The 27,419-nt window shown below is 45.2% G+C and overlaps 1 protein-coding gene across 1 annotated transcript in view; it reads right to left on the bottom strand.

Annotated features, from left to right (window-relative positions):
• The window catches only part of LOC147668342 (dynein axonemal heavy chain 1-like), a gene marked incomplete at its 5' end in the record, with an annotated part of 387,636 nt that overhangs the window by 247,316 nt on the left and 112,901 nt on the right, over window positions 1–27,419 (bottom strand). Inside the window, 7 exons of the mRNA XM_086948583.1 lie at window positions 2,909–3,053; window positions 3,708–3,904; window positions 6,507–6,658; window positions 7,313–7,508; window positions 7,664–7,889; window positions 16,485–16,645; window positions 23,670–23,819. Of these exons, the coding sequence (XP_086804709.1) occupies window positions 2,909–3,053; window positions 3,708–3,904; window positions 6,507–6,658; window positions 7,313–7,508; window positions 7,664–7,889; window positions 16,485–16,645; window positions 23,670–23,819 (1,227 nt within the window). The remainder of the gene's footprint in view (window positions 1–2,908; window positions 3,054–3,707; window positions 3,905–6,506; window positions 6,659–7,312; window positions 7,509–7,663; window positions 7,890–16,484; window positions 16,646–23,669; window positions 23,820–27,419) is intronic.

Here is a 27,419-nt window from a genome sequence, read left to right as displayed (position 1 = left end):
TTTTTGTTGATGGTGTCGACGATGTTGACTTCGCCGTCGACGATTCCGTCGTCGGCGAGTGCAGAGTCGACGAGTGCTTTGACGTCGACGGTGTCTTCTTGATGTTTATAGTTGACGACACAGTCTTACCTGCCGTCGACGATGGGATCGTAGTCGTTGACAAGGAAAATGACGACGATGCCATCGACGTAGAAACAGTAGTTGTCGATGTTGTCACATACAATGCAGTAGACAAACAAGTTACTTACCTTCGGTAACGCTTTTTCTGGTAGATACAGTATCTGCCTGTGGATTCCTCACCTTGTGAATATCCCCCCTGCGTTGCTGATGCAGGGGGGATATTCACAAGGTGAGGAATCCACTAGCAGATGTATCTATCAGAAACCGCTCTCCTCGACGATGAAGACGTCGTAGACGATACCATCGTCGACGGAGTCGAAGTAGGCTTTTTGAAGGTGGGAACTTCCTGAGAGGAAACCTTCGCAGAAGTAGCCTTGGAGAGAACCTCTGAAGACTTTTTTGACGCCTTCTTTTGAGGAGGATGTACCGTAGGGTTAGGAAAAGCCACCCTTGGTCTCTTTAGTGAAGACTTGGAAGAGACTGAAGAACCTTCACTCTCCTCAGAAGATTCCAGATGGTCCCTGTCTTTTAGCCTCTGGAGCCAAATTAAGAGGCGTCCCTCACGATCTTTCAGGTTTTAGTGGAAAAGGTAAGACATACCTTGCAGTCCTTGGAAGAATGGTCTGGATACAGGCAATACAGACAGTCTTGATGTTGGTCATCTAAATGCAGCCTTTTCTTTCCACAGGAACCACAGGACCTAAAAAGACCCTTTTTTGGTGTCTCAGCCATGAGGATATTAGCAATCACAGACGGAACAGAATAAAAACACAGGGGAACACTGGAAACCAGTTGTGAAGAAAAAACTGAGCAGAGCTCAGAGGAGACTCCCTTAGCACAACGTGTGATAGAAAATCTGAGGGACTGAGGCTCCTTCCAGGAGGGTTCTAGAGGGAGGTAACAGCTGATTGGTTCTTTTCTAGAGTTTTGTCCTTTCTACAAAAGGACATGGATATGTTACTAATGAGAGGCCTTTAGGCCTATTTATCTAAATGTCTATGGGACATTACTTTATTTATGTACCGGGGACTCCCATTCCAACGACGGGGAATGATTCAGGCATGTGAATCTATGAAAGACACCCCTAATACTGGATAAACTATGGATAGGAGGGCAAGTTGTTTTATGATAGCACTTTGAAGAAGTAGAATCACAAGACTCTGAGACACAAGTAATATAGTACCAAGTATTTATTTCCTAAACAAAAAGCCTGCGGCACTAGAAGCTATTCATTAGCCGCCCTTGTATCTAATCTTGCACACAAAGAGAGGGTCTGCATGTATTTATTGAAATATGGACTTGTAAAGCTTATTAAAAAAGAAATGCCCTCATTGCGTGTAACCCAAGTTAACCTTCACTAGTATTTTAAGCATCTAGATCTTTTTAACATCTTCCTGGCCTACCCCATTGGATGGCACTGACTTTTTGCATCCGTTCAAGGGACTCTTAGACTTTGTGAAGACTAATAGTTTGATGAGTTTTCCATTTTTTACCTTTTTGGACTGATTGGGCTTAATTGAAAGTTTTGATGGTTACCTATTCATCCTTTAACAGTTCATTTTTAAACAGATTACTTCTATTTTCACTTTCAAACAGTTAGTGGTATTGAGTTATCACATTCAAATCTTTATTTTAAGCTGTAAATGCACTCTATGTTGTTTATTTCTCAACTATTGATTCTTGCATGTGCCAACACTTCTCACAAAGTTATTTCTTGAACACAGCCAAGCTTCCAAATGTGAGATCAGAGGATAGCTCAAGGAATATTTGGCCCATATATTTTGGTAAATACCAAGACTTGTGTAGCACAGAAAGTGTGTGTTTAGACATCTACCTACTCTTGCACCTCAAACATATCCATGGGGATCTTTGCCTTCACTGGAGCTACCAGTGTGGCAGCTCCACTGAAGGTACTGAACTCTGCTGAGCAGTCATCGTGTTTACTGTGCCCACTCTGGAATGTTTTGCACTTGCTGAAAAAAGTGTTGTGTTATGTTCCAACACAATGTTAGCAATGTTGCTGACATACAGAAAGTCTACTAGATGTGTGTCGGAACAATGAGTTTTTTCCTTGCCAGGAGTTGCCATATAGGTCATGGCGGACTGTGTCCAGAAAACATGCATTGGTCACCCACCAATGCATATGGCGGAGTTGGCACCACTCTGGCAGCCCACTAGTGAACAAACCAGCAGGTCAAGGCATTACACAGTTGGAGTGACCTGAGGCTCTGCCAAGGACAAACCAAGCACTTACCCTGACTCTAAATGGGGTGGGGGAACCAGACATTTAGAGGTTCAATAGAACCACCAATTTATGGTGGTGTGCCCACACCGCCAAACTCTAAATGACTCAAAGTACTTTTTTCTCTCTTGTTTACTATCACAATATATATATATATATATATATATATATATATATATATATATATATATATATATATATATATATATATATATATATATATATATATTCTTTCCATGCATGTTTGTAGCCTCCTTTATCTTCTATTCCCCACACATCCTGCTTTATGATGCACTAATTACACCTAGTTCTAGTTGCCCACAGTAGTCAGTAACTAAATCTTCTTCCTAATCCCCCTCTCCACTATTGTTATCCATTTGCGCCTCATGATAATTCATCCTATTAAAATTAACACTACTTATATAAATGAACATACAAAGAAAATCTACCTGCCTCTCATGACATGACTCACCCTGGCATTAACATGCTATGAATGCAAATGCCTAAATAATACATTCTGTCACACAGCTCAACTGCTTGAATTACCTGTGGCTCAATGAATCTCTGTCCCAAGTTCGATGCGACAAAGTCCTGCATGGCATTGGTAACCTTATCCCCTCGTAGGCAACGAAGAACTAAAAGCTTCTGGAAGGCATCAAGTTTATTGTTCCAGTCACCAGGCAGAGGCTCCCTGAAAGAAAATTACTGGGTGACTCATACAAATTCCAGTGATCATGTTAATTCAGATTATCCCAAACTATGTTCCCAATCCTAACATTGTAAGTTATTACAGAGGCTCCTGCCTAGTCTCCACATCAGTGTACCTAATCACCAAACAAAACAAAGGTTGCAAGTTGATATTAAACAAGTAGGTTACTGGGTGATAAATTAATTCCCAATCAGCTTAATGATAGCATGCTTTGCAAAAAGGATATAAGACAATTTTTGAAGTCTAGTCTCACTGGTAATTTACAGGACACTTACAGCCCTATTGGCTTCTGTCTTTGATTTGTGAAGCAGTGCATGAGTATGATAAGTGAAACCCAAATCGTATTGATCTCTGCATGTTTTTCGGATGCACAAAGGCATTTTATGCTATCTCAAAGGGATTCATTGACACAATCCTGTGAAGTTTCATCTACACTCACCTGTGGTCAACAAAATTGTAGATAGTTTTGTGTTACTTTTGAGAATTTTTCCCTATGTCAGTTGGAGGTAACTTTCGACTAAGGCTTAAGCCATTTCAGAGAAGCTTACTTGCACAGTTTTGTTTTTGCGAGACTCCCGCAGGGGTCCTCTTCAAATAATTTCTTGGATGATTTTAAAATTTCTCTTCAGTACTTACCTGTGAGGTTCAGCACTGTCAAAGATTTCCTTGAAGCCGGTCATATGACTCACAAAATAATGAACGAAGCCTGAGAAGTTCTTCAGGTTTTCCAGGGCCAGGATATCACGCCACGCTCTCTCGCTTAACCACTGTGGTGCCGGGTTTTCCTGAATGGTTTCAATTGTTCCCCCAGAGAGCAGGTAGCGCCACTCATCCTAAAAATCCAAACACAGAGCCATGGTGTGAGATTTGAAGATAAAGAAGAAATTACATTGCACAATATGAAAGGAAACCTGAAAGAACGGAGAACAAGAGGTAAATGCCACAGAATCTTAGAAGAATGCAAGGAAAGTTTGGGTAGGTCCAATGTTTTTTACCGGTCTTTGGGTAGCCAGAAATAGTGAGTCCTGGAGTAAGGCTAAAGATGGCATCTCTATGTGAAAGGCAGGCTGATGTAAAAATGTATTCCCAGTCAATAAGGATAGGTTTTGCATCTAGTGGGATGGCTGGATACCCAGCTGTAGGAGTGCCTGCGATGTGCATATATTAAGTAGAATTACAAATAATCTGTAGAGTGTGTGAGGAGCTTTCAAGGGTGCCACCAGTTGGGTATCCCTGTAGTGTCTTGGCTCTGCAACCCTAGTATAGAGGGTAAATGGAAGAACATCTCCCTTCTGGGTACTCTGAACCTGAATAGGATCCCTTGGAGGACAACCAGACACCAAGGGATCAAAGGAATGTACTGACAACAGGCCTAACTCAACAGTGGACGATTACCCAGGGGCATTCTGTACCAACAGCCTATTTTCAAGTGGCACAAGATGTAGAAGATGGCAAGAGGTTGGAGGAACATGGCCCGGATGACATCTAGTCAGCCAAAAAAGGAGAATGTTCTCTGGGCGAATACCGACAAGGGATTCCAAGCACTATAAAAAGATCATGAGCACTGGTTCCCTATTGAGGAACAGAGGAGATTCGTCATCTTGTGAGCCTCATCTTACTGTGAAACTTGCCACCTGAATTCCCATCCTGCTATGAGAACAACTATAGGAAATAGCATAGGAAAGAACAAGGAAACCACCAAAATAAACCTTGTATACTTGCGATCTGTCGCAGTAAGGACAAGGAGCTGAGCCACAACTGATCTTCCCTACATCCATCTCAAGTAAGCCAGCTGACATTCCATACTGGTGTGGCAAAATACCAAAACACTGAGTATCATGAAGACATGATCAAAGCAAAGCAACTTAGGCTATCAGAAAAACCATGTAAGATGACCTAACGACAAGGCACAGAAACTTCATATTGAGAAAAAAATCCAATATAATTTAACAATGAGAAGCCTTAATGTCATCAGAATGCTCGAAATAGCAATGGCAAGGAACAGATCTACAACCTAATTTGTGTCTTTTTCAAGTTAGTCAGCTGACACCCATCCTGGCATTATGAAACAGCATACAACAAGTGATCAAGAAATAACCCAAATTAATCTCTGAGGCAGGCAGCAGAAGCACATGAGCTAACGTAATCATAGCAGAGGGACACCTAAAAAATAATTATGTTGTACGGTCAACATGCCAGTCTCCCTCCCGTAACAGTGCTGAGAACGTTTGTGACTTGCATGTCCAAAAAATAATCCAAGAATACCATCTATCACCCTGTTTCGGTAAAACCCAGAACAACAACCAGATAAAAACATTTAGCATACCCAAAAGTATCATAAATAGACACGCAGGTTTTACTGACCAGACAACCCCCCACTTGACCAACTGGTCTCTCATAAGAACAAAATCCCTCAAATGCATACTGATCGATGCAAGATCTACATGAAAGAATAAACATCACCCACATCACTTAATCTGGGTCACGCAAACAGACTGGCTATCCATAACTGAAACATGGCTAGCAGAAGATGCACTTCCCTACCCAACAGAACACTTGAACATAAATGTAGGAAAACCCTAGTCCAAGCAGCAGAAATCAGTACATTTGTCAAGTTCACATCTATTCAGCAAACAAACATGCTGGTCCGTCTGTAAACGCTCACACCGTTAGGGTGCCACGATGGAACACTTGGCAGTTAAGGGCTATACAAGTGTCAGATAACATAACATAAGGTTGATGGGTGAGCAAGGGCGTAGGTGAAATCTCACTTCACTGACAAAGGGTTAGGCCTGTGCCCGAGTTAACCTAATTAAGTCACAAAGCCTCAAGTTTTCAGAAGGTTCTCAAGCATGCCAACCTCATGGAGGATTCTTATGGTTACCAGGAAGAGGGACCTCACACCAGCTCACAATTCCATGCAGCCTTTCTGCAGCCTACAACCCCAGAACAAGTATTAGACCATCTTTGGGATACAGCCAGTGAGGGAAGTGTCCCTGAAAATTGGTGAAGGAGACCAAGAATGGAGAGTGAAAACTCATTTGTGAGAGTGAGCCACAAGTTCCAGTAGGAATAAAATCAATAATATTTGTTCTTTCTGTCAGATTTGTTTATGTGTCACCCAACTATGCTGGGTAGCACTGACTCTTTAAATTGTTGTATGGCATCCATCCTGCTCAGAGAGTCCTTTTTGGAGCTGAACATATAATACTTATCATGATAACTAGGTGCATCAGTAGGTCATATGTTATGATGGCTGCGAGAGATTAGAATGACGTCAAAATAATTCTTCATACTGGTCTAGGATGTTTGCCTGCTCTTGTCCATGATAGCGTCAATCTAAGCTTATTGCCAGAAAAGGGGGGGTAATATATAAAAAACCAGGGCAACATTGTGATGAGCTTAATAAAAGTATCTGTAGGGGTATCTCCTCACCAGGTCGATCTTGCCCTGGTTCATCATAATCCGAATGCAGAGTAGGAAAGCAAACATTAGCTTGTGTTTCTCAAACAGGCTTCGGCAGACATTGCTGTACAGACTGAATGTAAAGTATTTGTTGATATTTTCAATGCGATGCTCCACAGTTTCTGAAACAGCAAATCAAGTGTTAGTGATACAGCATTTGGGCTGATGAGACAGCACTTGCTTATAAAAAATACAAAATACATTTCAGGTTAACAAGGACAAAGCATTTGATTTGAGAGCTAAAGTTGTTTTTTACCAAGGAAAATATGGTCGTAGCATTCTTTTGTTCACATTGAGATGCACTTGTTCTTAAGGAGTGAGTGTTATTGTAGCCACTGTTAAAACTAAAGGGCCATCATTGGAGGCGTCTTCCTTTTTATACTAGTTGTGATGTTTTGGTTTTGTTGGAAATGACACAGCTCTTATACAGCAAGACCCACCAAACAAGGTACATGGATTGTATATGAGAGGAAGGGAGTTAATACTTCTCTCAATTCAAGCATATCTTTTGCCCTTTAATTCCTTACTTTTATAGGAGGGATTCGAGTTGAACAGAATAGGCAAGAACAACTGCACATTAGGTTTCTTGTATATTGTTTCACCCAGTGTTCCATGGGTCCCATCTATTTAACTTCAGGCTCATTTGGCATCTGAACTATCACATTATTCAGTCAGGTAAAGGGATGCACAGTCCTCGACAGGCAGGTAGGCTAGAAACTCCAATGCATTGAATATGTGCTCATTAAACTCCAAGTCATACAGAATGTCTGATGTACCTGCTCTTTCAGAGTTCATAATACCAGACATGAAGATGCTTAGGAACCATGACAATGAGTATTGGTACATCGGGTCAACATTTGAGAGATCAGAAACGCAGAAGAAGAGGATCTGGGTACGAACAGCCACAGGTACATATTCAAGGCGGGTGGCATCAATATCTTTCTCAGTCTGCTCGGCCACACGCACTTTGGCCTGTGGGAAACATCCAGAGAGACAAAACAAAATAGCATTAATGAGCAACATATAACATGCCTATGGGCAGACAGTGGTGGAGAAACTAGAATGATATGTAAATTCAAAGATATATGTTTTATGAAGGTAAATTAGAAGGGAAACACATCACTGACCTTGATCTCACCCGCTTTCTCCTTTGAAGCCTCGAGCACTTTGATGAGTTCTTCATCATCTACTGGGTTACCCTCTGAGGAACTGAGTCTAAAAAGTATTTGGTCCTCAATCTCTTTCAGTTCCTGTCGCATTTTGGCATTGCTGATTATCAGCTGGTTTTTGGCTTCCTCTAGGTCTGGACGTTCCTCTGCCACGACTTTACCTAGAAGTTGATCTTCCAGGCCACTGTAAGAACATGTATTAAGATCACTTGTCATTTCATTTAAACAAAATACTCACTGTAATCATTCCAAAACAACCTAAAACTACTGTAAATTATCAAAATTGTTACACTTTTCCTTCACATGTTCATCAGAAACTCTTTCAGGTCAAACTGCCCATTTACCTCTACACTTGTCTGCATTAATTTCACACTCAATACAGTCAATATAAACCTCTATGAAGGCTCATGTACAAAGTTATATCCTTGTACCACAAGGTCCATTTCCTAGACCTCTGGTCTTAGTCACACATGTTTACCCTCTACCGATTTATATGTGGTTCAATATCACATATTTAACAGTGCATGGCATACATATTTTAAATTGGTGCATAGAATTTGAGTTGGTAAATGTACTATGCTGAGTCATCTGGTCAGATCAGATGAGCAAATGTGTGATTGGGGTGATCAAAGTGGCTGTACGCATATCTACTCTAATGTCAAGTGTGGTAGGCCACTACACAGGCCCTTGTTACACCATATCCTCATTTGGGTCCCATAAGTACAGAAGCATGAAACTTGGGTCGCAAATGAAATGTAGAAACAGAGCACTTTACTTAGCAAATGGTAGGGGACTGACACTGAGGGAGAGGGGAACAGTATTAGATTATGTACAATAGGGAGGAAAGTTGCTGCCTCATCCTATGCACTAACTCTAGTTTCATTAAGGCTTGCTTCACCCCACACAACAACGACATGCCTCTACAATCTTTCCAGTATCATATGGTCTTCTCTACATTTAAAGTCAGACATATTTGCATTCATAGGTCTGCTATAACCAATATTAAAACTCCAGATACCATAAAAGCCCTTCTACAATCCACACAGATATGTGTCAAATTATAATGGTCACTTGGACGAGAGCCCTTCTTATAGCCAAATGATAAATCCTTGAAGAACAAGTTACTTACTTTCAGTAACGGATTATCTGGGAGAGGCTCTATCTAGCCGCAGATCCCTTACCTTAGAAGATTGACTAGGCATCAAACTGGATCTGGAAGTTTCTAGCAGTTCCCCTGGACACCGTTAGGTAGAATTGGACAGCTCTGCATCGGCCGCACTGGAAATGACATACGCAGTACCTATATAGATTCCACCTTAGCGCACTGATGTCAGTTACTTTCAAGACTTTCCTTGCAAGGAACTTGGTGCCTCAATCATGACTGACAACCAGTGTGAAATTCTAAGGCCCTTAGAAAGGTGACTCTTACACCATAATCAGATCGCAGAGCAGGCAGGATGTGAGGGCAGGTAAGGAATCAGTGGCTAGATAGAGTCTCTACCAGATAAGATGGTACCGAAGGTAAGTAACTTGTTCATCTGATTGGGACTTCTAGCATAGAGTCAATACCTTAGACTAGATATCCAAGCAATGTCTCACCGGAGGTGAGTCTGTGAAGCAGATTCAAACCAGAAATTCTGATTGGGAGAAATGCCTGTCACAATGGACTGGACTGTCAAGGTAGTAGTGGTTGTTAAACGTGTGCAGAGATACTCACTTTGCTGACTGACAGATGTCCAGGACAGGGACCCCGAGGGCTAATGAAGTAGTCACAGCCTTGGCTCTGGTGAAATGAGCACACAAGCCCTCATGGTTTGCTTCTTGGACAATACGTAGCAAATATCGATACAGAGTACTATTCACCTTGCGATGGCCCATTGCTGCACAGCCTTCCGTTTCTGAGCTCCTACATACCCCACGAAGAGTTGATCGTCCACACAGAACTTTTTTACTCTTTTGTGCAATCAAGATACAACAACAATGCTCTATTTGCATCCAGTCAGTAAAGTCTTTCCTCTTCTTTGGAAGGGCCAGGCAGAGCAAAGAAGGTAGGCCGGGTGATGTCTGGCTCACTTGAAAAAGGGTTGCAGTCTTCGGAAGGAATACCAGTTTGTCTCGGGAAAAGGTGGTGTAGGGAGGGTGTGCTGAGAGTGCCTAAGATATCACTGACCTTCCTTGCCAATGTAATAGCCACTAAAGAAGCAGTCTTGATGGTCAACAACGGAAGAGAGCAAATGTGCAGAGGCTCAAAGGGTGCACACATTAAAAAAGTCAGGACAGAATTAATGTCCCACTGGGCATGATGAATGGCCTGTGAGGAAACATATGTTGCAAACTTTTGAGGAAGCTAGCTACAACAGGTGATTTAAACAAAAAAGTTTGGTCTGGCAATCGCAAAAAATGCTGAAATGGCCGATAAATAACCTTTAACAATGCCCAAAGCAGAGCCGTACTGGGCTAAGGATAGATCAAAGAGAAGAACCTGAGAAGAGTTGATCCACCCCCTTAAGCCAGCGCCGAGACGCCTACGGGTATTCGCCGCGCTTAAAAAATGTCAATAAATAAATAAATAAATAAAGAGGTGTAAAAAGAGGAATGATGTACCTAGATGCACACCATGCCACACATTTATCACAGCTGCAGGAGTATACTGAATTGGAGGAGGGATGACTAGCTGGCAAAATAACATTACCACATCAGGACTCAAAAGCTGCCAACAGTCATCGCTCAATCTCCAAGCATGAAGGCAAAGACTGTGCAGTTTTCGGTGCTGAACGCTCCCTTGTTGCTACAACAGAAGATCCTCTTGAAGAGGCAGCCTGATTGGGGCATTGATGTTCATGTTCAACAGCTTGGAATACCAGGCTCTCTGTGCCCAATATGGAGCCACAAGAATAACTTGGGCATGGTTGTTCATGATCTACTTGAGAACTCCAGGCAGGAGTGGTATTGGCGGAAAGACGTAGAGGCGGTTCACTCGACACAATGAGTCTCTGAGCAATAGCCACCTTGGAAACTTGAGTGCACAAAATTGCAGACATTGCACATGCTGAGCAGTGGTGAGCATATCTAACCAAGGCTCTCCCCACTCTTGGAAGAGACCTTGCACCACCTCCGGATCGAGATGCCATTCGCCATCCGGTAGGCATCATCATCTATGTTTGTCTGCCCTGGAATTTAGACAGCCGGCATGGTGTTGAACCACCACGCAAAGGGCCTGGGGTTCCAGCCATCTACAGCAATGCAGACCCTTTTGACAAAGGGTTCACACCCCATACCACCCTGTTTATTGCAGTACCACATGGCGGAGGTGTTGTCTGTTAACAACTGCATCAGCCTTCCTTTGATTGAAGGAAGAAAGGCTTTCAATGCCTCTGATCTCCACCTCTTCCAGATGGCTGATTCATCCCAGAAGTGATATATCTGTCAGTAGTTAGCTCAGTTTGAGAAAGGGAGAGGGGTCTGCCACTGACTCAATCACAGTTCCTCAGCCACCACTGCAGATCTTTCACAGTTCCCTCCGAGATCAGGACCATGTCAGAGTGATTCCCCTGATACAGTGCCCACTGGGACTTAAGGTCCAACCTCAGAGCCTGCATATGCCAACGGGCATGTGTTGCAAGCAAAATGGAGGAAGCATGAGACCCAACAACCTCAGGGTCGTTATCACCAAAATCCAGGAAAGAGGCTGAAACATTGGTACCATAGCCTAAATAACCAGTGAAGTAGTGTGGCTCACTGGTTAGAGGCGGCAGACCCGAGAGCAGAGGACGGCCCGGGACCAGGGTTCGATTCCCGGCGCGGCAGGTTTCTGGACCAGGGTCAGCGGACTCGATAATTCTCTCGCCTCGGTGCCCACTCTGGTCAGCGTTCACACTCGGCAACTCTGGGCATTAGCTTGCCTCATCTTCACTAACGGCCCCACCAGACCGCTGGGGATGCCTGGTCTCACCCTGGAGATACCCATTAAGGGACCATCTCTCAGGGAAGCCAGGAAGGGTTTCGCAGCGGTCGAAGCGCCTTGGGACCCTCCGGGTAAGTAGTGCGCTATATAAATGCCTATACATTTACATTTACATTCCCCAGTCGGGAGGATAGGCCTGAAACTGTACCAAGTCCAGAACAGCTCAGATAAAAGGGAGCATCGAGAGGGAGTCAGGTTTGACTTTGGCATGTTGACAGTACTCCCCAGATAGGGCAGGACCTTTGCCATAGTCTGGTGGTGGGAGATGACTGCCTGTGGCAAGACCGCTCTCAATAGTCAATGGTCGATAGGGGAAAGGATGCAAACCCTGGCCTCCGCAAATGAGCAGCAACCACCGCCACCATGGTGAATACCAGAGGGGCCCTGGTAAGGCCGAAGGACATCAGGGCAAACTGAAAATGCTCTTGGCCCACCGTGAGCTGCAGGAAATGTGTGTGAGCAGGCAGGACGTGGATGTGGAAATATGCGTTCTGCAAGCCAAGCGATACTGGATCCAGGGCAGACAGTACTTGTGCTAGCTTGAATATTTAGATTTTCTTCTTTTTCAGACAGAGATTGAGAAGGAGCAAATCTAGGGTAGAACAAAGGCCTCTGTCCTTTTTGGGAACCAAAATGTAGCAGGAATACCAACCAAGACCTACTTTTGATGCCAGCAGTCTCGATAGTTCTCTTGGCCAAGAGATCCAGCACTTCCGGACAGAGCAAGGAGAGGTGGTCCTCCGCCAGCCGGTCATATGTGGACGCAATGGGAGAAGGTAAGGTCACATAGGGGATGGTGTAGCCCCTTTGGATGACCTGTAAAACCCTGATGGTCTGATGTTACTGACAGCCAGTGGTGCAGGTGATAGCGCATCCTACCCCCCACTGAATGCCCATGGTCGGAAGCCCAACTAAAGGGGCCTGGAGGCTGTGGCTGATGGGGGACTGGTGGACTAGCCCGACCTCTGGCTCATGGTCTCACGAGGTCTATGAAACCCATGTCCTCACCATGAAAAAGCTGGGAAGCCTGTTGGCTGTGGTGGCTGGGACGGTGTGGACATGATTTGAAGCCTCTTCCATGGCCATAAAGGGGCGGAAGGCAGACTGGGGTTGATAAAGGGCCATGGAGAAGTCTTAGGACTTGACTATTGCTCTGCTGCCCTTATTGTGCTACAGCGCTGAGTCCACCTTCTCTCCAAAAAGATGAAAGCCTTCAAAGGGAATGTTCATTAGTAATGCTTGGACATCCCCTGAAAAGCCAGAGGCTCTCAGCAAGGCGTGGTGCAGAAGGGCCACCAACTATGAAATTTCTCTACCCAGCAAGATGGTTGTGTCCAGTCCACATTGTATGGTGAACTTTGCTCCATCTCTCTCGTCAGCAATAGCTTGGGAGAGTATGGCTCGGGCCTCTTCAGAGACCATAGGCAGCATTTGTGCAACTAAATCCCAGATCGTATCGGAATATCATTACAAAAGGCATGCAGTGTTCACTGAGCACAGTGCAAGGCTGGCGTAAGAGAACATCATCTTGCTAAAGGTATCCATCCTCTTGGATTCCCTATGCGGTGGAAAAGTAGGAAAAATGCCAGGGTTGACCCTAGAGAAGGAGGCTTGGACCACCAATCTCCCTGGGGTAGGGCGTGACTGGGGGACACCCAGGTTATATGCCAAAGGACCCATGGGACCTGCTGGTGCTTCAGAGGGGTACATAGATCTCGAATAGACACCATACATCGCGTTTAAAAACTGTGTAGGGTCTTGACCTGGGCCTGGAAAAGGTGGGTAAGGACCCACAGGTTGCCCTCGAGGAGGCACCGGATTCGTCTCCTCTTCTTCGGGTTCGTGAGCCGGAGTCGTCGAACCCTCAGGCAAGGGAGCCTCTTCTTCCTCTCGAACAGGAGATCGAGACGACGCCGGAGAGGGATTCGACACCGGAGCAGGTGAATGCTCTGGCGACTCCACAGGCGAAACCTCACCTACCGGATCCACAACTGGAGAAGGGGATATCTCTTTACGATGTCTCCTACTTGGCGACTTCAGTCTCGAATCCGAATCCTTCCCAGAGTTATGGCGAGATCCGTGCTTTCTCTTCTTGTGCTTCTTTTTTGCTGATCTAGAAGCATGCCCCGACGATGACTTCGAAGGCGACGCTGTGCAAGACCTCGACCTCGTCCTCGACCGTCTCGAGCACGATCTTGAAGAATTCTTCTCTCTTTACCTTTCAACTTGGCAACCAGAAGCTTCGCCTCTCTTTCCCGAAGGGCCTTTGGGTTCATCCTCATGCAGGAAGAGCACCCTTGAACATCATGGTCCGAACTCAGGCACCAAATGCAATCCTCATGCGGGTCCGTGATCGACATCATCTTCCCACATTCTCCGCACGGCTTGAATCCGGTCTTCTTCGTGGACATCTCGACAGGAGACAAAGAAGCAAGAAGACACTAATAGAAACAAACAGTAACAAAAGTTACTAAACAGCTACAGAGGATCCCTCGATAACCGTTAGGCGTCGACGACGCGGAAAAAAGGGAACTGATGTCATCACGCCGACGTGGGCCTATTATGGTGTCGGTGACATCATCAGAGCCGCGCGCGATGCCGTGCTTCTGTGACGTCATCCATGTCGGTGCGAAGCTACAAAAAGAATTTCCGAATGTTGCTGACACAGGGGGATATTCACAAGGCGAGAAATCCAACGGCAGATGTGTTCATCAGAAAGTTTATCTTGGCTGCCACTGAAGGTAACTGAAGGTCCAAGACCTCAGCTGCCCTACCACCATAGCAAATAAGGCACCCTCCTACGTATCCGCAGTAGAAGGATAAACCAATCCAGTGTCTGGTGAGGTGTCTAACACACAAGCCTTCACCAGTTCCTCATAACAGTTATCCTCAGTATCGTCTAGGGGGTGCTGGTATCCATAAGGGCCCTCAGACCTCTCCCAATTTTCTCCCTCTCCATACCTGTCAAGAAAAAAGGCACTGGCTTCAATCGGGAGGGCATGGTCCTCATCAAGGTTAGAACTGTTGTCGAACAATGCACATCCAGTTCCGTGTTGGAGTCAGGAATGATGTTGGGCATGGCATTGCCGTGGGGTGTTTGCGGGATTAGCAGTGGGCCAGGCGCCGAGGAAAGACTTATTTCACAGGCAGCTCCGCTCTGGATTCAACACCGGATCCATGGGACCCAACTGGCGCTGAGAGTGAACCTGATGGCGAGGATCCAGGACGGGCCCTCCAGAGCCCGTTGGACATAAACACACTCCAGAGGGGCCGGGCCACCTAAATATCAGGTACATGGCCTTCTTAAATCCTTTCAGCGGAGTGGGTGTCGCACCGGATCCTGGAAAGTCAGAGAAGAGCAGAGAGGACCCTGACTCAAGCTTCGCGGAAGCGAGAAGCCTGGAGTGCCGACGCTCCCATGCCTAGTCACAGACTTCAAAGTGCAAGGCTTCTACTTCTTGGATTTCTTTTTGCAGGTGGCTTAACCAACGTCTCCTGGGTGTGGCTCCCCAAAGTGTCCCTGGACCTTTCATGCAACGGTGATCTTGTGGGTTAGGGGGGTCCTCAGAGTTGGGGGGGCGATGAGCTTGAGGGAGCGCTCTCTCAGTGCCTTTGGGTGCATGGTGCAGTAGTCCTCGCAGGTCTTGGGGTCATGGTCCCTCCTTAAGCACCACAGACAAACCAAGTGAGGGTCTGTCACATACGTATGCTTGTGATAGGCAGCACATGGTTTGAAACCAACAGGTTTCTTTGGTGACATCCTGTCACACCAGGAGGGTAAATTAAAAAAAAAAAGTTTGACAAAACATTGAGGAAAAAACAGGCAAAAAACGACTGAGGGTAGTTCTTCACGGATCAGCACTACCTGGTGTGGAAAGGAAGAAACTGATGTCAGCATGCATGGCTTGTACCTATACACGTACTGCATACATCATCTTCGGCTTGGACATCAAGCAGCCGAATAATGCCATCTACGTTTCGAAGGGGCTGGTCAGAAACTTCTGGATCCAACCTGATGCCTGGGAACATTCTAAGATAAGGAATCTATGACTATCAGATACACTTCAAACTCTCCCATACACACTACCAAATATATCTATGCCTTTCCTCGAACGCTTCTCTCATATGTACTTTATTCTGATATCATGCCCTAAACAGCTCACTGACTATTAAAGAGCGTTTACACCTCGCGGTGGCAACTGTTAAAAATATTAGTGACATTGCAATGTCATTACGGTTCCAGACATAAATAATGGCTACCACCAAGTCAAAGAAAAGATTTGGCATGGTCATCTGATCTTATGCGAAGCCCCATAAATCACATGCCAAGCACGTTTTCAGATTCTTATGAGCAATAGAGAGTTCAAAGAAACAAACAGGTATTTTTTTGCTTCTTGAAAGTATAAGTCAGATATGTCACCCATCCTATAAACTCTGTCAAGGAAATGTGTGGCTCCGGAATATCGAAAGCCCAATATCGATGGGACATAATATCGAGGACGGAATATCGAAAATAAAATATCAACAGGTAAGTAAGTATAGATCTTCTACACCTAACTCCAAATATATGTATCAACATGGTATATATACCTTCGAAGTAAGTAGATGTGGAGTTATGAATAGAACATCTATACTTTCCTACATGACCTTACTTTTTAATATTTTGTCCCTCTACATTCTGTCCTCAATATTCTTGTACCACAATGCTATTGGCATCGATATTCAGTAGTACAATCCCACGGAAGGAAATGTAAATACCTAATTTAAATAGCTATTTGTAAGACACAAAAAAACAGGAAGAACTGTTCCGGTTACCTGGGCGAGAGAGTGAAGTTGATCAGTGTGACCTTGGAAGAGATTTCAGGGGTATAGTGAGGATTTGGAAGGTTACTTGTGATATACATCTTGAAGTCAGCATGGTACGGAATCACTGTGTCTCCCAACCTAATCACTATGTTTCCTTGCTGTTTGTATGTCTGAAAAACAAAAAAGAAAAGGAAGTGCTAATTAAAAGAAGTTGAACACTTTAGAATTGTAGATACAGTGCTGCAAAACTGCTCTTAATATCTTGCAGGTACTTACATATTCTCCAAATACCTTGATGTTACACCAAATAACTTGAAGCTACTTCACCAGAGGTTATCCTACCAATATCCCTGATTGGAAGATTTAATCTGCACAAATGGTGTCCCCACCTAAATATATGTGTATCTTTTGGACACTGATCAACATGATCAGGTTATACTTAAGTATACATACATTTCTAATCATTTTGCGCCTTTTTGGCACAACAAAAAACAGCATGAAGGATTTGGATACATTCTAGTTTCCCAAGCAGAAAGATGTATGAGTGTGTGAAGTTATGTTGTAGAATAGATTGATTGCAATAGCTAATAACTAGGCATACTTGCAGGCTTTGGGTGAGCTTTATGTAAGTAGTTTCCCGAGGTAGGCAAAGATATCTTTTTTGAAAACAATTATATTTTTGAATATTTTTTATCAACTCGAGTATTCAACTACATACAGCTATTACTTGGTTTTTGGACCACCTGGAGGTACAGTAAGAGAAGACTTTGGACATAAGCAACTGGAACTGGGGGTTATTGATAACGTACTGATTGAGTTTCTAAGCTTTGCATACAAACCTACTGCTGCTCAATAAACTCTTAATTACTGAATGATTCTATTTAGAATGCAGTACAAGCCTTCTTTACTTAGTTAATTGGAACTCTTGGCTGGAAAAAAGCCTTTGGTTACTGTAAAAGTTTGTTACCTAAATTAGACACTAACATTATGCCATATTCATAGATTTTGGCTTCAATGGTTGACATTCATTTTTATATTGTAGGAAAACTTTGTTACCTCGGGTACTTCTACATTCTCTAGGTATCCACATTTATTTCTATTTTTATCTCAAGGATAATTAGTTATTTCTCATTGAAAATGTTAACCATTATGTCTGATATTCTCATTTGTTTAGATTGTTGGTACAATAGGTCATTTCCTTGCAGCGGAATCCTTTCTGACGCTGCTTTTTATATTCGGTGGCATAACATCGCCATTTCAGAAGGGGAAATGAGTGGACACAAAACTTTGGCCCTACCTACATCCTCACGTAGCACACAGAGAAAAATTTACAAACTTTAGTCAATACTGGTTTATATGGATTATAGGGTTCTTTTTGTTCCCTGTGCAAATTCTCTGTCTTTGAAATATGCCAATTTGCAGTGGATTGGGATGTGGAAGTATGCATTGCATCTTGGCAGTCTAAGGACACCTGAATTATTCTTCCTGAAGCAGTAACAGAGCTTCCTGCAGTGTGGCCATCTGAGAGAACTGCTTGTGAAGGAACTTATTACATTAACTGAGATCTAGAATGGACCTCCATTCTCCAGATTTCTTCCTGATCAGTAAAAACAGATTTAGAATCCTTTGTTGGATTCTGGGAATAGGATCCAGGATCACTTTGTTCAACATTATGAGTATTTCAAACTGTAATAGGGGAAGATGCTGGTGCACCATGTTTTCACAGTGGGCACCAGGGATCATTGGATGGATTCCAATGCGTGGCCAAAATGAACAACACTTACGAGCCATTTGTTAGTTGGTGAAGCACCCTACAATGAAAATCAATGCAAAATCATAGTCAAAGCCTCCTTGTGTCTTTTTGCATATTCTGGAAGCCTGCTTTCTTTTTACCTTGTATTGCGAAGAGGGGATCCGTTCTGAGGATAGGATGTTTAGTGGTAGTAAAACTGCTTCTTTTGTTTCTGTTGAGATAAACTATGTTGGAATTGGCTCTGCAAAAGGAAGGAAGACCTCTTCTATGCACCCACTGAAAGGGCATCTGCCTTATCTATTGAAGCACCCCTGCAATGCAGACTTCAGTGTCTGAATACAGCTTCCCTATCAGAGGGCATGTCCAGAATGCAATTCTGCATCTCTGACCAGAAGAAGAATGTGTACCATAACACCCTAGACCCATGGAGGCTGCTGCTCCTGCCATTAGTTGAAAATATGTAGTTGTAATATCCATGGCGGTACAAAAGGGGGTGGTGATGGACGGAGCATCTGAACCAATCAAACACTCACACCAAGTCAACAGATCTGGGTTTAATCCATCACCGTTCTTTAGCCCACTCTGCCACCCCAGTTCAGACATGGGCCATATGCAAATCAGTCTGACCCTGTGCCTCATGGGAACAGTCCAGCCCGAACTGCCAAGCCAAGCCTTCCCTGGTCCGGAAACAAGCTTCCGAGGACCGGTTTCTGGCATTTCAGCCCGGCTTGCTTGAATCCAGTGGCAAAGTGAGCAAGGGACTCACGTCTGAGCATACTCTGTCAACTTATGGCCAACAAAGTGGTACAAAAGGGGGTGGTGATGGACGGAGCATCTGAACTAATCAAACACTCACACCCAGTCAACAGATCTGGGTTTAATCCATCACCGTTCTTTAGCCCACTCTGCCACCCCAGTTCAGACATGGCCATATGCAAATCAGTCTGACCCTGTGCCTCATGGGAACAGTCCAGCCTGAACTGCCAAGCCCTGCCTTCCCTGGTCCGGAAACAAGCTTCCGAGGACCGGTTTCTGGCATTTCAGCCGTCTTCAGCCCGGCTTGCTTGAATCCAGTGGCAAAGTGAGCAAGGGACTCACATCTGAGCATACCCTGCCAACTTATGGCGAAGAAAAAGGTACAAAAGGGGGTGGTGATGGACGGAGCATCTGAACCAATCAAACACTCACACCCAGTCAACAGATCTGGGTTTAATCCATCACCGTTCTTTAGCCCACTCTGCCACCCCAGTTCAGACATGGGCCATATGCAAATCAGTCTGACCCTGTGCCTCATGGGAACAGTCCAGCCCGAACTGCCAAGCCAAGCCTTCCCTGGTCCGGAAACAAGCTTCAGAGGACCGGTTTCTGGCATTTCAGCCCGGCTTGCTTGAATCCAGTGGCAAAGTGAGCAAGGGACTCACGTCTGAGCATACTCTGTCAACTTATGGCCAACAAAGTGGTACAAAAGGGGGTGGTGATGGACGGAGCATCTGAACTAATCAAACACTCACACCCAGTCAACAGATCTGGGTTTAATCCATCACCGTTCTTTAGCCCACTCTGCCACCCCAGTTCAGACATGGCCATATGCAAATCAGTCTGACCCTGTGCCTCATGGGAACAGTCAAGCCTGAACTGCCAAGCCATGCCTTCCCTGGTCCGGAAACAAGCTTCTGAGGACCGGTTTCTGGGATTTCAGCCGTCTTCAGCCCAGCTTGCTTCAATCCAGTGGCAAAGTGAGCAAGGGACTCACGTCTGAGCATACCCTGCCAACTTATGGCGAACAAAGTGGTACAAAAGGGGGTGGTGATGGACGGAGCATCTGAACCAATCAAACACTCACACCCAGTCAACAGATCTGGGTTTAATCCATCACCGTTCTTTAGCCCACTCTGCCACCCCAGTTCATACATGGCCATATGCAAATCAGTCTGACCCTGTGCCTCATGGGAACAGTCCAGCCCGAACTGCCAAGCCATGCCTTCCCTGGTCCGGAAACAAGCTTCCGAGGACCGGTTTCTGGCATTTCAGCCGTCTTCAGCCCGGCTTGCTTGAATCCAGTGGCAAAGTGAGCAAGGGACTCATGTCTGAGCATACCCTGCCAACTTAGGGCAAACAAAGAAAAACCAAAGGTGACGATGGACGGAGCGTTGACAATACAAACACTTACCCCCAGTCAACTGATCTGGGTTTAATCCATCATCATTCTTTAGCTCACTCCGCCACCCCAGTTCAGACATGGCCATATGCAAATCAGTCTGACCCTGTGCCTCATGGGAACAGTCCAGCCCGAACTGCCAAGCCATGTCTTCCCTGGACCGGAATCAAGCTTCCCAGGACCGTTTTCTCGCATTACAGCCGTCTTCAGCTGGGCTTGCTTGACTCCAGTGGCAAAGTGAGCAAGGGACTCACGTCTGAGCATACTCTGCCAACTTAAGGCGAACAAAGGCAAGCCAAAGGGGATGATGGACGGAGTGTTGAACAGTGTAAACACTCACCCCCGTCCATTATCCCCTTTGGTATCACTTTGTTCGCCCTAAGTTGGCAGGGTATGCCCAGACGTGGGTCCCTTGTTCACTTTGCCACTGGATTCAATATAGCCTGGCTGATGAGGGTTATGAACCCGAAACCAGTCCCAGAATGCTTGTTTCCGTTCCAGGGAAGACATGGCTTGGCAGTTCGGGCTGGACTATTCCCATAAGGCACAGGGTCAGACTGATTTGCATATGGCCATGTCTGAACTGGGGAGGTGGAGTGAGCTAAAGAATCTTGATGGATTAAACCCAGATCAGTTGACTGGGGGTGAGTGTTTGATTTGCTCAAAGGCTCCGTCCATTATCCCCTTTGGTATCACTTTGGTCGCCCTTAGTTGGCAGGGTATGCCCTGAGGTGGGTCCCTTGCTCACTTTGCCACTGGATTCAAGATAGCTTGGCTGATGAGGGTTATGAACCCAAAACCGGTCCCAGGATGCTTGTTTTCGGTCCAGGGTAGACATGGCTTGGCAGTTTGGGCTGGACTGTTCCCATGAGGCACAGGGTCAGACTGATTTGCATATGGCCATGTCTGAACTGGGGTGGTGGAGTGAGCTAAAGAATGGTGATGGATTAAACCCAGATCAGTTGACTATGGGGTGAGTGTTGGATTTGCTCAAACGCTCCGTCCATTATCCCCTTTGGTATTGCAATATAGTAAATCAGCCTTCTTTTCTAGCCCTCCCAGTATTTTGGCCTTTTGGAATCCCCTTCTTCCCTTTCTGGTAGCTCTGGAACTTTGCACTAGACATCTCAAATGATGGTGGTTTTGAAGTAAGTACATCAGTAATTTCTTGTACCAAGAAGCAAATGCATATTTGACACACTTTGCTTTCTAGGCTAAATATGCCAATTAACTGACATGACAGGCATTACACTTCTTAAATAAATTTTCTGCACAGGTCAAGATATATTAGTCTAATCTAAAACTCCAACTGCACTGCACCAGCAGCTTCATATGGATGTGACAGGTGGTGTCCCACTAGCAGACGAGGGATGGAGAAGGGAAAGATTTACAGACTAATCTGCTACACTACCACTGCTACCTCAGCAGGGGTGGAGCTGTATACACCAGTACACACTGTGCATGCGCAGATTTATATCGGCCCAAACTCACATTAGGGGTGTGTGTGTGAAATGAGAAAGAGAGAGACAGCCAACGATGAGGGTAGAAATACTTATTGTTTCTTGCACTGCGCTGTGACCAGACTTCACCCTAGCTTGATGCTCCAGTCCCCTCCAGTTTAAGCTAATGTAAGTTTGAGGGGAGGGGACCCGGGTAAGACATTGAATGTGTGGCAACCATTGTCGCCTGCGAAGGTCACTGTAATAACAACAGGCTCTCTCTCTTTCGCTTTTTTTACTTGTCCCACGAGTACTCTGCTTGTCCACAAAGCCCCTAATGCCTGCTTCCAACCTCACAGTGGCTCAGGAGACAAGTGCTGCTGAATGCAGCTCCAAATGTCCTTAGCTTGGCAACACTCCATGTGACTTGGCGGCTGTTGGAATGGCAGGCTGCCTACCCCTGGCCAGGCCTGGATATCTAAAAGTACATAAAACAGTACGACTGCTCTTTCACTTTGCCAGCAAGTTGTGGGACAGTTCAATGTTTGAATGATTGCTTCTGTCTGTGTGCTGTTTTCTGAGTAGTTATGTGTATATGTGAGCCTGCATTGCTGACAGTATGATTAGGCATGTTTGTCTGCGTGGGGCAGCATCCCTGTATTCTGTTGACCACCCATCACATATTGATTGCCACGAAAGGGATAATGGTGATCATTGCATATTGTTACCACCATCAACATTATCATAGCCGTAGCATAATAGCATCTAACCCTAACATAGATGACCATGGTAGGCATATGTGTAGCCTTTGCATACTGCTGATGTCCTTAACAGCATGTGGGTCTGGCATGATCACGGCCATCCCTCACATATAGTTGGACAGCTATCACCAAATATATCTTTAGCTCTTTCATACTGTTACCGTCTTTGACGTTTAGGTGGTAACACCGACATAATGGTGGTGCAGGCTGGTATTTTATGTCCCCACTGGGAATAATAGAAACCCTTCGATGGCTCTAACACATTTCGCTCCCCTACACATTTTAGTGGCCATGGTTAATGACACTTCTTGGTATGTTGGTGGTCAACCTTGCCATAATAGTGAAACAGTGAGTCTTGCATTTTGTGAATATTCCTATCATAATGGTGGCCGGGTCATATTGTGTCATCCACGTAGCTTAAAGGTGTCCACTTATGGCAAAATTGGTAAACTTGTGGTCCGGCAATAATACTTACTGCGGCAGCACCTGACATAAAGATAGCACCAGCAGTCATATTGTATCGTAGCTACCCTCCTTATAATGGGCATTCTTAATATGTGATTGGGATTTGTGGGTACGTGTGCTAGATTCTATCTGCCTGCGGCAGTTGGACTTTGTCAAAATATCTATGACTTTTATGAAACCATCAGGTAGAATTTCAAGGTTTAAAGATTCTTCAGCCTTTTCAGCCAGTCAGTCTAAAGTTAGGTATTGATATGAAGACATAGGAGACTGTTATGGGCCTATCCATATCATTGAATAAGGAAGAGAACAATATCGTTGAATTAACAGACCTCCATCTCAAACTTCCTACATGTGTCACAATTGTTGTTGCTTCATAAACACTTACTTAAAAACGTTAATAGGGCCTAATTCCTGCAGCTCAGCTATCACATGCACTTGCCAGCACAATACTTTAACAAACAAAGTAGCTTTAGGAAGGAACTTGTTGCATGAAACTCAGAAAATAATCTCCTCCCTCCCCCCCCCCCTTCCCCTCCAGTCAAGTTGTTTTACCTTCTAATTTGAACCTAATGAAGAAATGTAAAAGAAACTGAAACTGTTTTAGGAATACAATGGTACCTGTTTCAGTAGCACTGGTTCCAGGGCGGGATCCAATTCTTCCCCAACATTCTCTAACATGAATGGCTTCCCAAAGCGAATGGCATTTTCCAAACTGCGCAAGAAGTCCCGGTCACTTAGCTTGACCACATCGATCGAATTATCCTTCTCCTGGAAAGGAAAAAGGAGGGAAGAGTGAGACTGGACCGTGGCATGGTCTGTAAAGCAACAGGACAACACCTACGAATCTTCATGGAGGTAAGTCATTCTAAGTACTTTTCAGCTGAGTTTAATCATCCATCAAAATAAACTGCAGAAGCAGTGGGCATTAAGACACCAATGCAAACCTAAAATGGTACAGCACATCGAAATCAGGGACACTATTTTATGTTATGTCATCAACATCTGTAATGTACCAAACAGAGCTATTCTTTGCCAATATCTGTAATGTACCAAACAAAGCTATTATTTGCCAACATCTGTAATGTACCAAACAGAGCTATTCTTTACCAGAGATGAACCTGGGTATATACTTACATCAGAGGTAATTGATCATCTGGAGTAATTTAGAGTCAACCACACATCCACAGAGGTATGTTTAGAGATGGTTACATTTGCAACAGTTTGTTCCCAGATAAATTAATTAGTAAACAGACACATCTGCCATGAGACTGGGGAGTGAGAAAAATGTGAGTTATAATATTTTTCTAAAGAAAATTTGAGAATCAAAAGAGATGTGGTGCTCAGATTATTTTTCTCACACCACAGTCTATTGACAGATATGCCCCTTTTGGCTAGAAAAGGAATTTTGATGAAAACAAGTTGTATATTCAACAACATATTTTCACCACAGCAAAGTTAAAATAAAGGATCTCTCGAGGGCAATTAGTGAATAGAGCCGCGCCCTAATTTTTCTGTCTGGCTTAGGCATCCAAACAGTAGGAAGTATAACCATGAATCAACAATTAAAATGTTTTGTGCGAGCAAACTAAATAAATCAAAGAACCCAAAATGAAACTCAGTTTCAAGCTGCAAATCATGTTGTGTCTGCAGTTTAACAAAAAGAGTTTTTTGATTCCATCACCAAAATCTAATGAGAACACAAAAAAGACAATGTAGCCATTCTCAAAATGCCATGACCTTGACGAGCTGCCTAATCAAGAGGGTTGCCCCAAAGCACCCTCTCTGAAAATGTCTTTATTCTCGTTTTGATGTGTTTCAAGTTACATTTTTTTTAACTTTGATACTATGTGTCTGTACTTCTTTGCAGACGTACCCCCACTTTTTGCCCCATTTAAACTTCTAGAAACTGGTTTTTCGACTCTGACGGTGCACTGAAGCCTACTAACCAGACTCCAGTGCCAGTGTACTGTCCACAAAAATTTAAATATCTAATTGTAACTCAATTGGCAAAGACTTTAGCATCCTTCTAAGTCTCTAGAAACTGGTACCCCTGGTACCTCGGGCATGGTTACTAAAGAGGATCCCTTAGAGCTGCAGTATGTCTTATGCCACTCTAAGGCATCCATACAAAACTTACATGCAACACTGTCATTGCAGGATCTGTGAAAGGGTGCAAACCCTACAGAAAACAGGACAGTGCACACAGCCTGTGTGCAATGTCAAAGTACACTGCAGGTACTATACGTACGTCACTCCAACAGCAGGCCATAATAGCTCTAAGGCTTTTAGCACTTGTGATCCTTTGTTCCGTTGTTGCTGCCAGAAGCCCCGTAGGGCATTGCATCAGTGAGCCAGGAGCCCCGCTGGGCATTGGAGTTAACGAGGGGGAGCTGCTCTCTAGGAGGACGGGACTGCGAGGGCCAGCAGGCTGTGCGTGTTCCAGCGAGCACACCTGCCGCCTCTTCCCGTGTCTCCGCCCCCTGCCTGACTGCTGAAAACTCCTCGCGGCCCCCGCTTCGCGGGCGCCGCTCGTGGAGGAGCCCTTGCATCCTTTGTTCCGTTGTTGCTGCCAGAAGCCCCGTAGGGCATTGCATCAGTGAGCCAGGAGCCCCGCTGGGCATTGGAGTTAACGAGGGGGAGCTGCTCTCTAGGAGGACGGGACTGCGAGGGCCAGCAGGCTGTGCGTGTTCCAGCGAGCACACCTGCCGCCTCTTCCCGTGTCTCTGCCCCCTGCCTGACTGCTGAAAACTCCTCGCGGCCCCCGCTTCGCGGGTGCCCCTCGTGGAGGAGCCCTTGCATCCTTTGTTCCGTTGTTGCTGCCAGAAGCCCCGTAGGGCATTGCATCAGTGAGCCAGGAGCCCCGCTGGGCATTGGAGTTAACGAGGGGGAGCTGCTCTCTAGGAGGACGGGACTGCGAGGGCCAGCAGGCTGTGCGTGTTCCAGCGAGCACACCTGCCGCCTCTTCCCGTGTCTCCGCCCCCTGCCTGACTGCTGAAAACTCCTCGCGGCCCCCGCTTCGCGGGAGCCGCTCGTGGAGGAGCCCTTGGATCCTTTGTTCCGTTGTTGCTGCCAGAAGCCCCGTAGGGCATTGCATCAGTGAGCCAGGAGCCCCGCTGGGCATTGGAGTTAACGAGGGGGAGCTGCTCTCTAGGAGGACGGGACTGCGAGGGCCAGCAGGCTGTGCGTGTTCCAGCGAGCACACCTGCCGCCTCTTCCCGTGACTCCACCCCCTCTATCCTCAGTCAGCTTAAGACCTGAAGACAATACGCGTCAGCGGGACGCGTGTGCGGGACATCACCCGGGACAAAGCCCGGACTAAGGGCGGACCTTCTGAGACCCTCCGAGAACCGAGGAGACCGGACTGGACTCAAAACCCTGGTATTTATTTTGTGACCCATTGTTATTATACCTGAGATTTTGCGTGCTCTTGCTAACCATCGCTGTGGAACCTTACTCTTATTTACTATGGCCGAAAAACAGGGTGCACTGTTGAACAAAACCCTTGATGACTATTTTACTAAAGCTTCTCCAGACATGCCATTAGATATCGTTCTGGCAGAGCGCCGTGCTGAGCGCCGCCGCTCTGTTGAAAGCCTAAAAAATCGGTGCTTGTCGCCAACATCCACACCTCCTGTGACTTTTAGTGCAAACACTCAGTTGGTTGATGTCACTGTTCACACAACTGATAGTCAACCTGTGGTATCAGATGTCACTACCCCTTGTATTAATAACTCCCCCCATCTGGACATTACAGGTCCTGATGTTACCACACATACAAGCACTCCTAATGTTTTAAGACATATTACTCTAATACCATCAAAAATAGTGCGTAGTAGAGTAAAGAAATCTACACTAGTTCCAAGGGTACATGGACCTCCGCCATGTAAAAAACGACGAAAAGGGGGGGTTCCATCGCAATCAAAATTAAGCCACTCTGATTTTGGGAAAAAGGTCAAGACCCCTGTAGCTAGCATTGTTACTACTCCTGCTACTACTGAAGGGCCTATTATTATTACATCTCCGCCACCCCCTATTTTACCTATAGTCACGGAGGACATCATGGAAGTTTCCGAGCTGCCTAAAGCGCTCCCCACTGTTCGCGTTTCTGCTACCTTAGATTCTATAGAAAACCTAATTAACACCTACTCTGCATCAATCCTGGAGAGGCTGATTGAAGTAGAGTCAAGATTAAACTAACTTGAGCGTGCATTGGGAAATAAGGGCGAGGCGAATTCCAAATCATTGAATTTAGTAACACATAAAGCACCTAGTGTGACTAAGCCTAATCCAGCCGCTTTAGCCCCAACAGCCAACTCCACCCTGTTGGCGATCCCTACTACCTCGGTGCCTAAAGGGAACACTATAATT

This window comes from Lissotriton vulgaris, unplaced genomic scaffold, assembly GCF_964263255.1.
Source record: "Lissotriton vulgaris unplaced genomic scaffold, aLisVul1.2 SCAFFOLD_719, whole genome shotgun sequence".
NCBI lineage: Eukaryota > Metazoa > Chordata > Amphibia > Caudata > Salamandridae > Lissotriton > Lissotriton vulgaris.
This window is presented reverse-complemented; position numbering and strand designations above follow the sequence as displayed.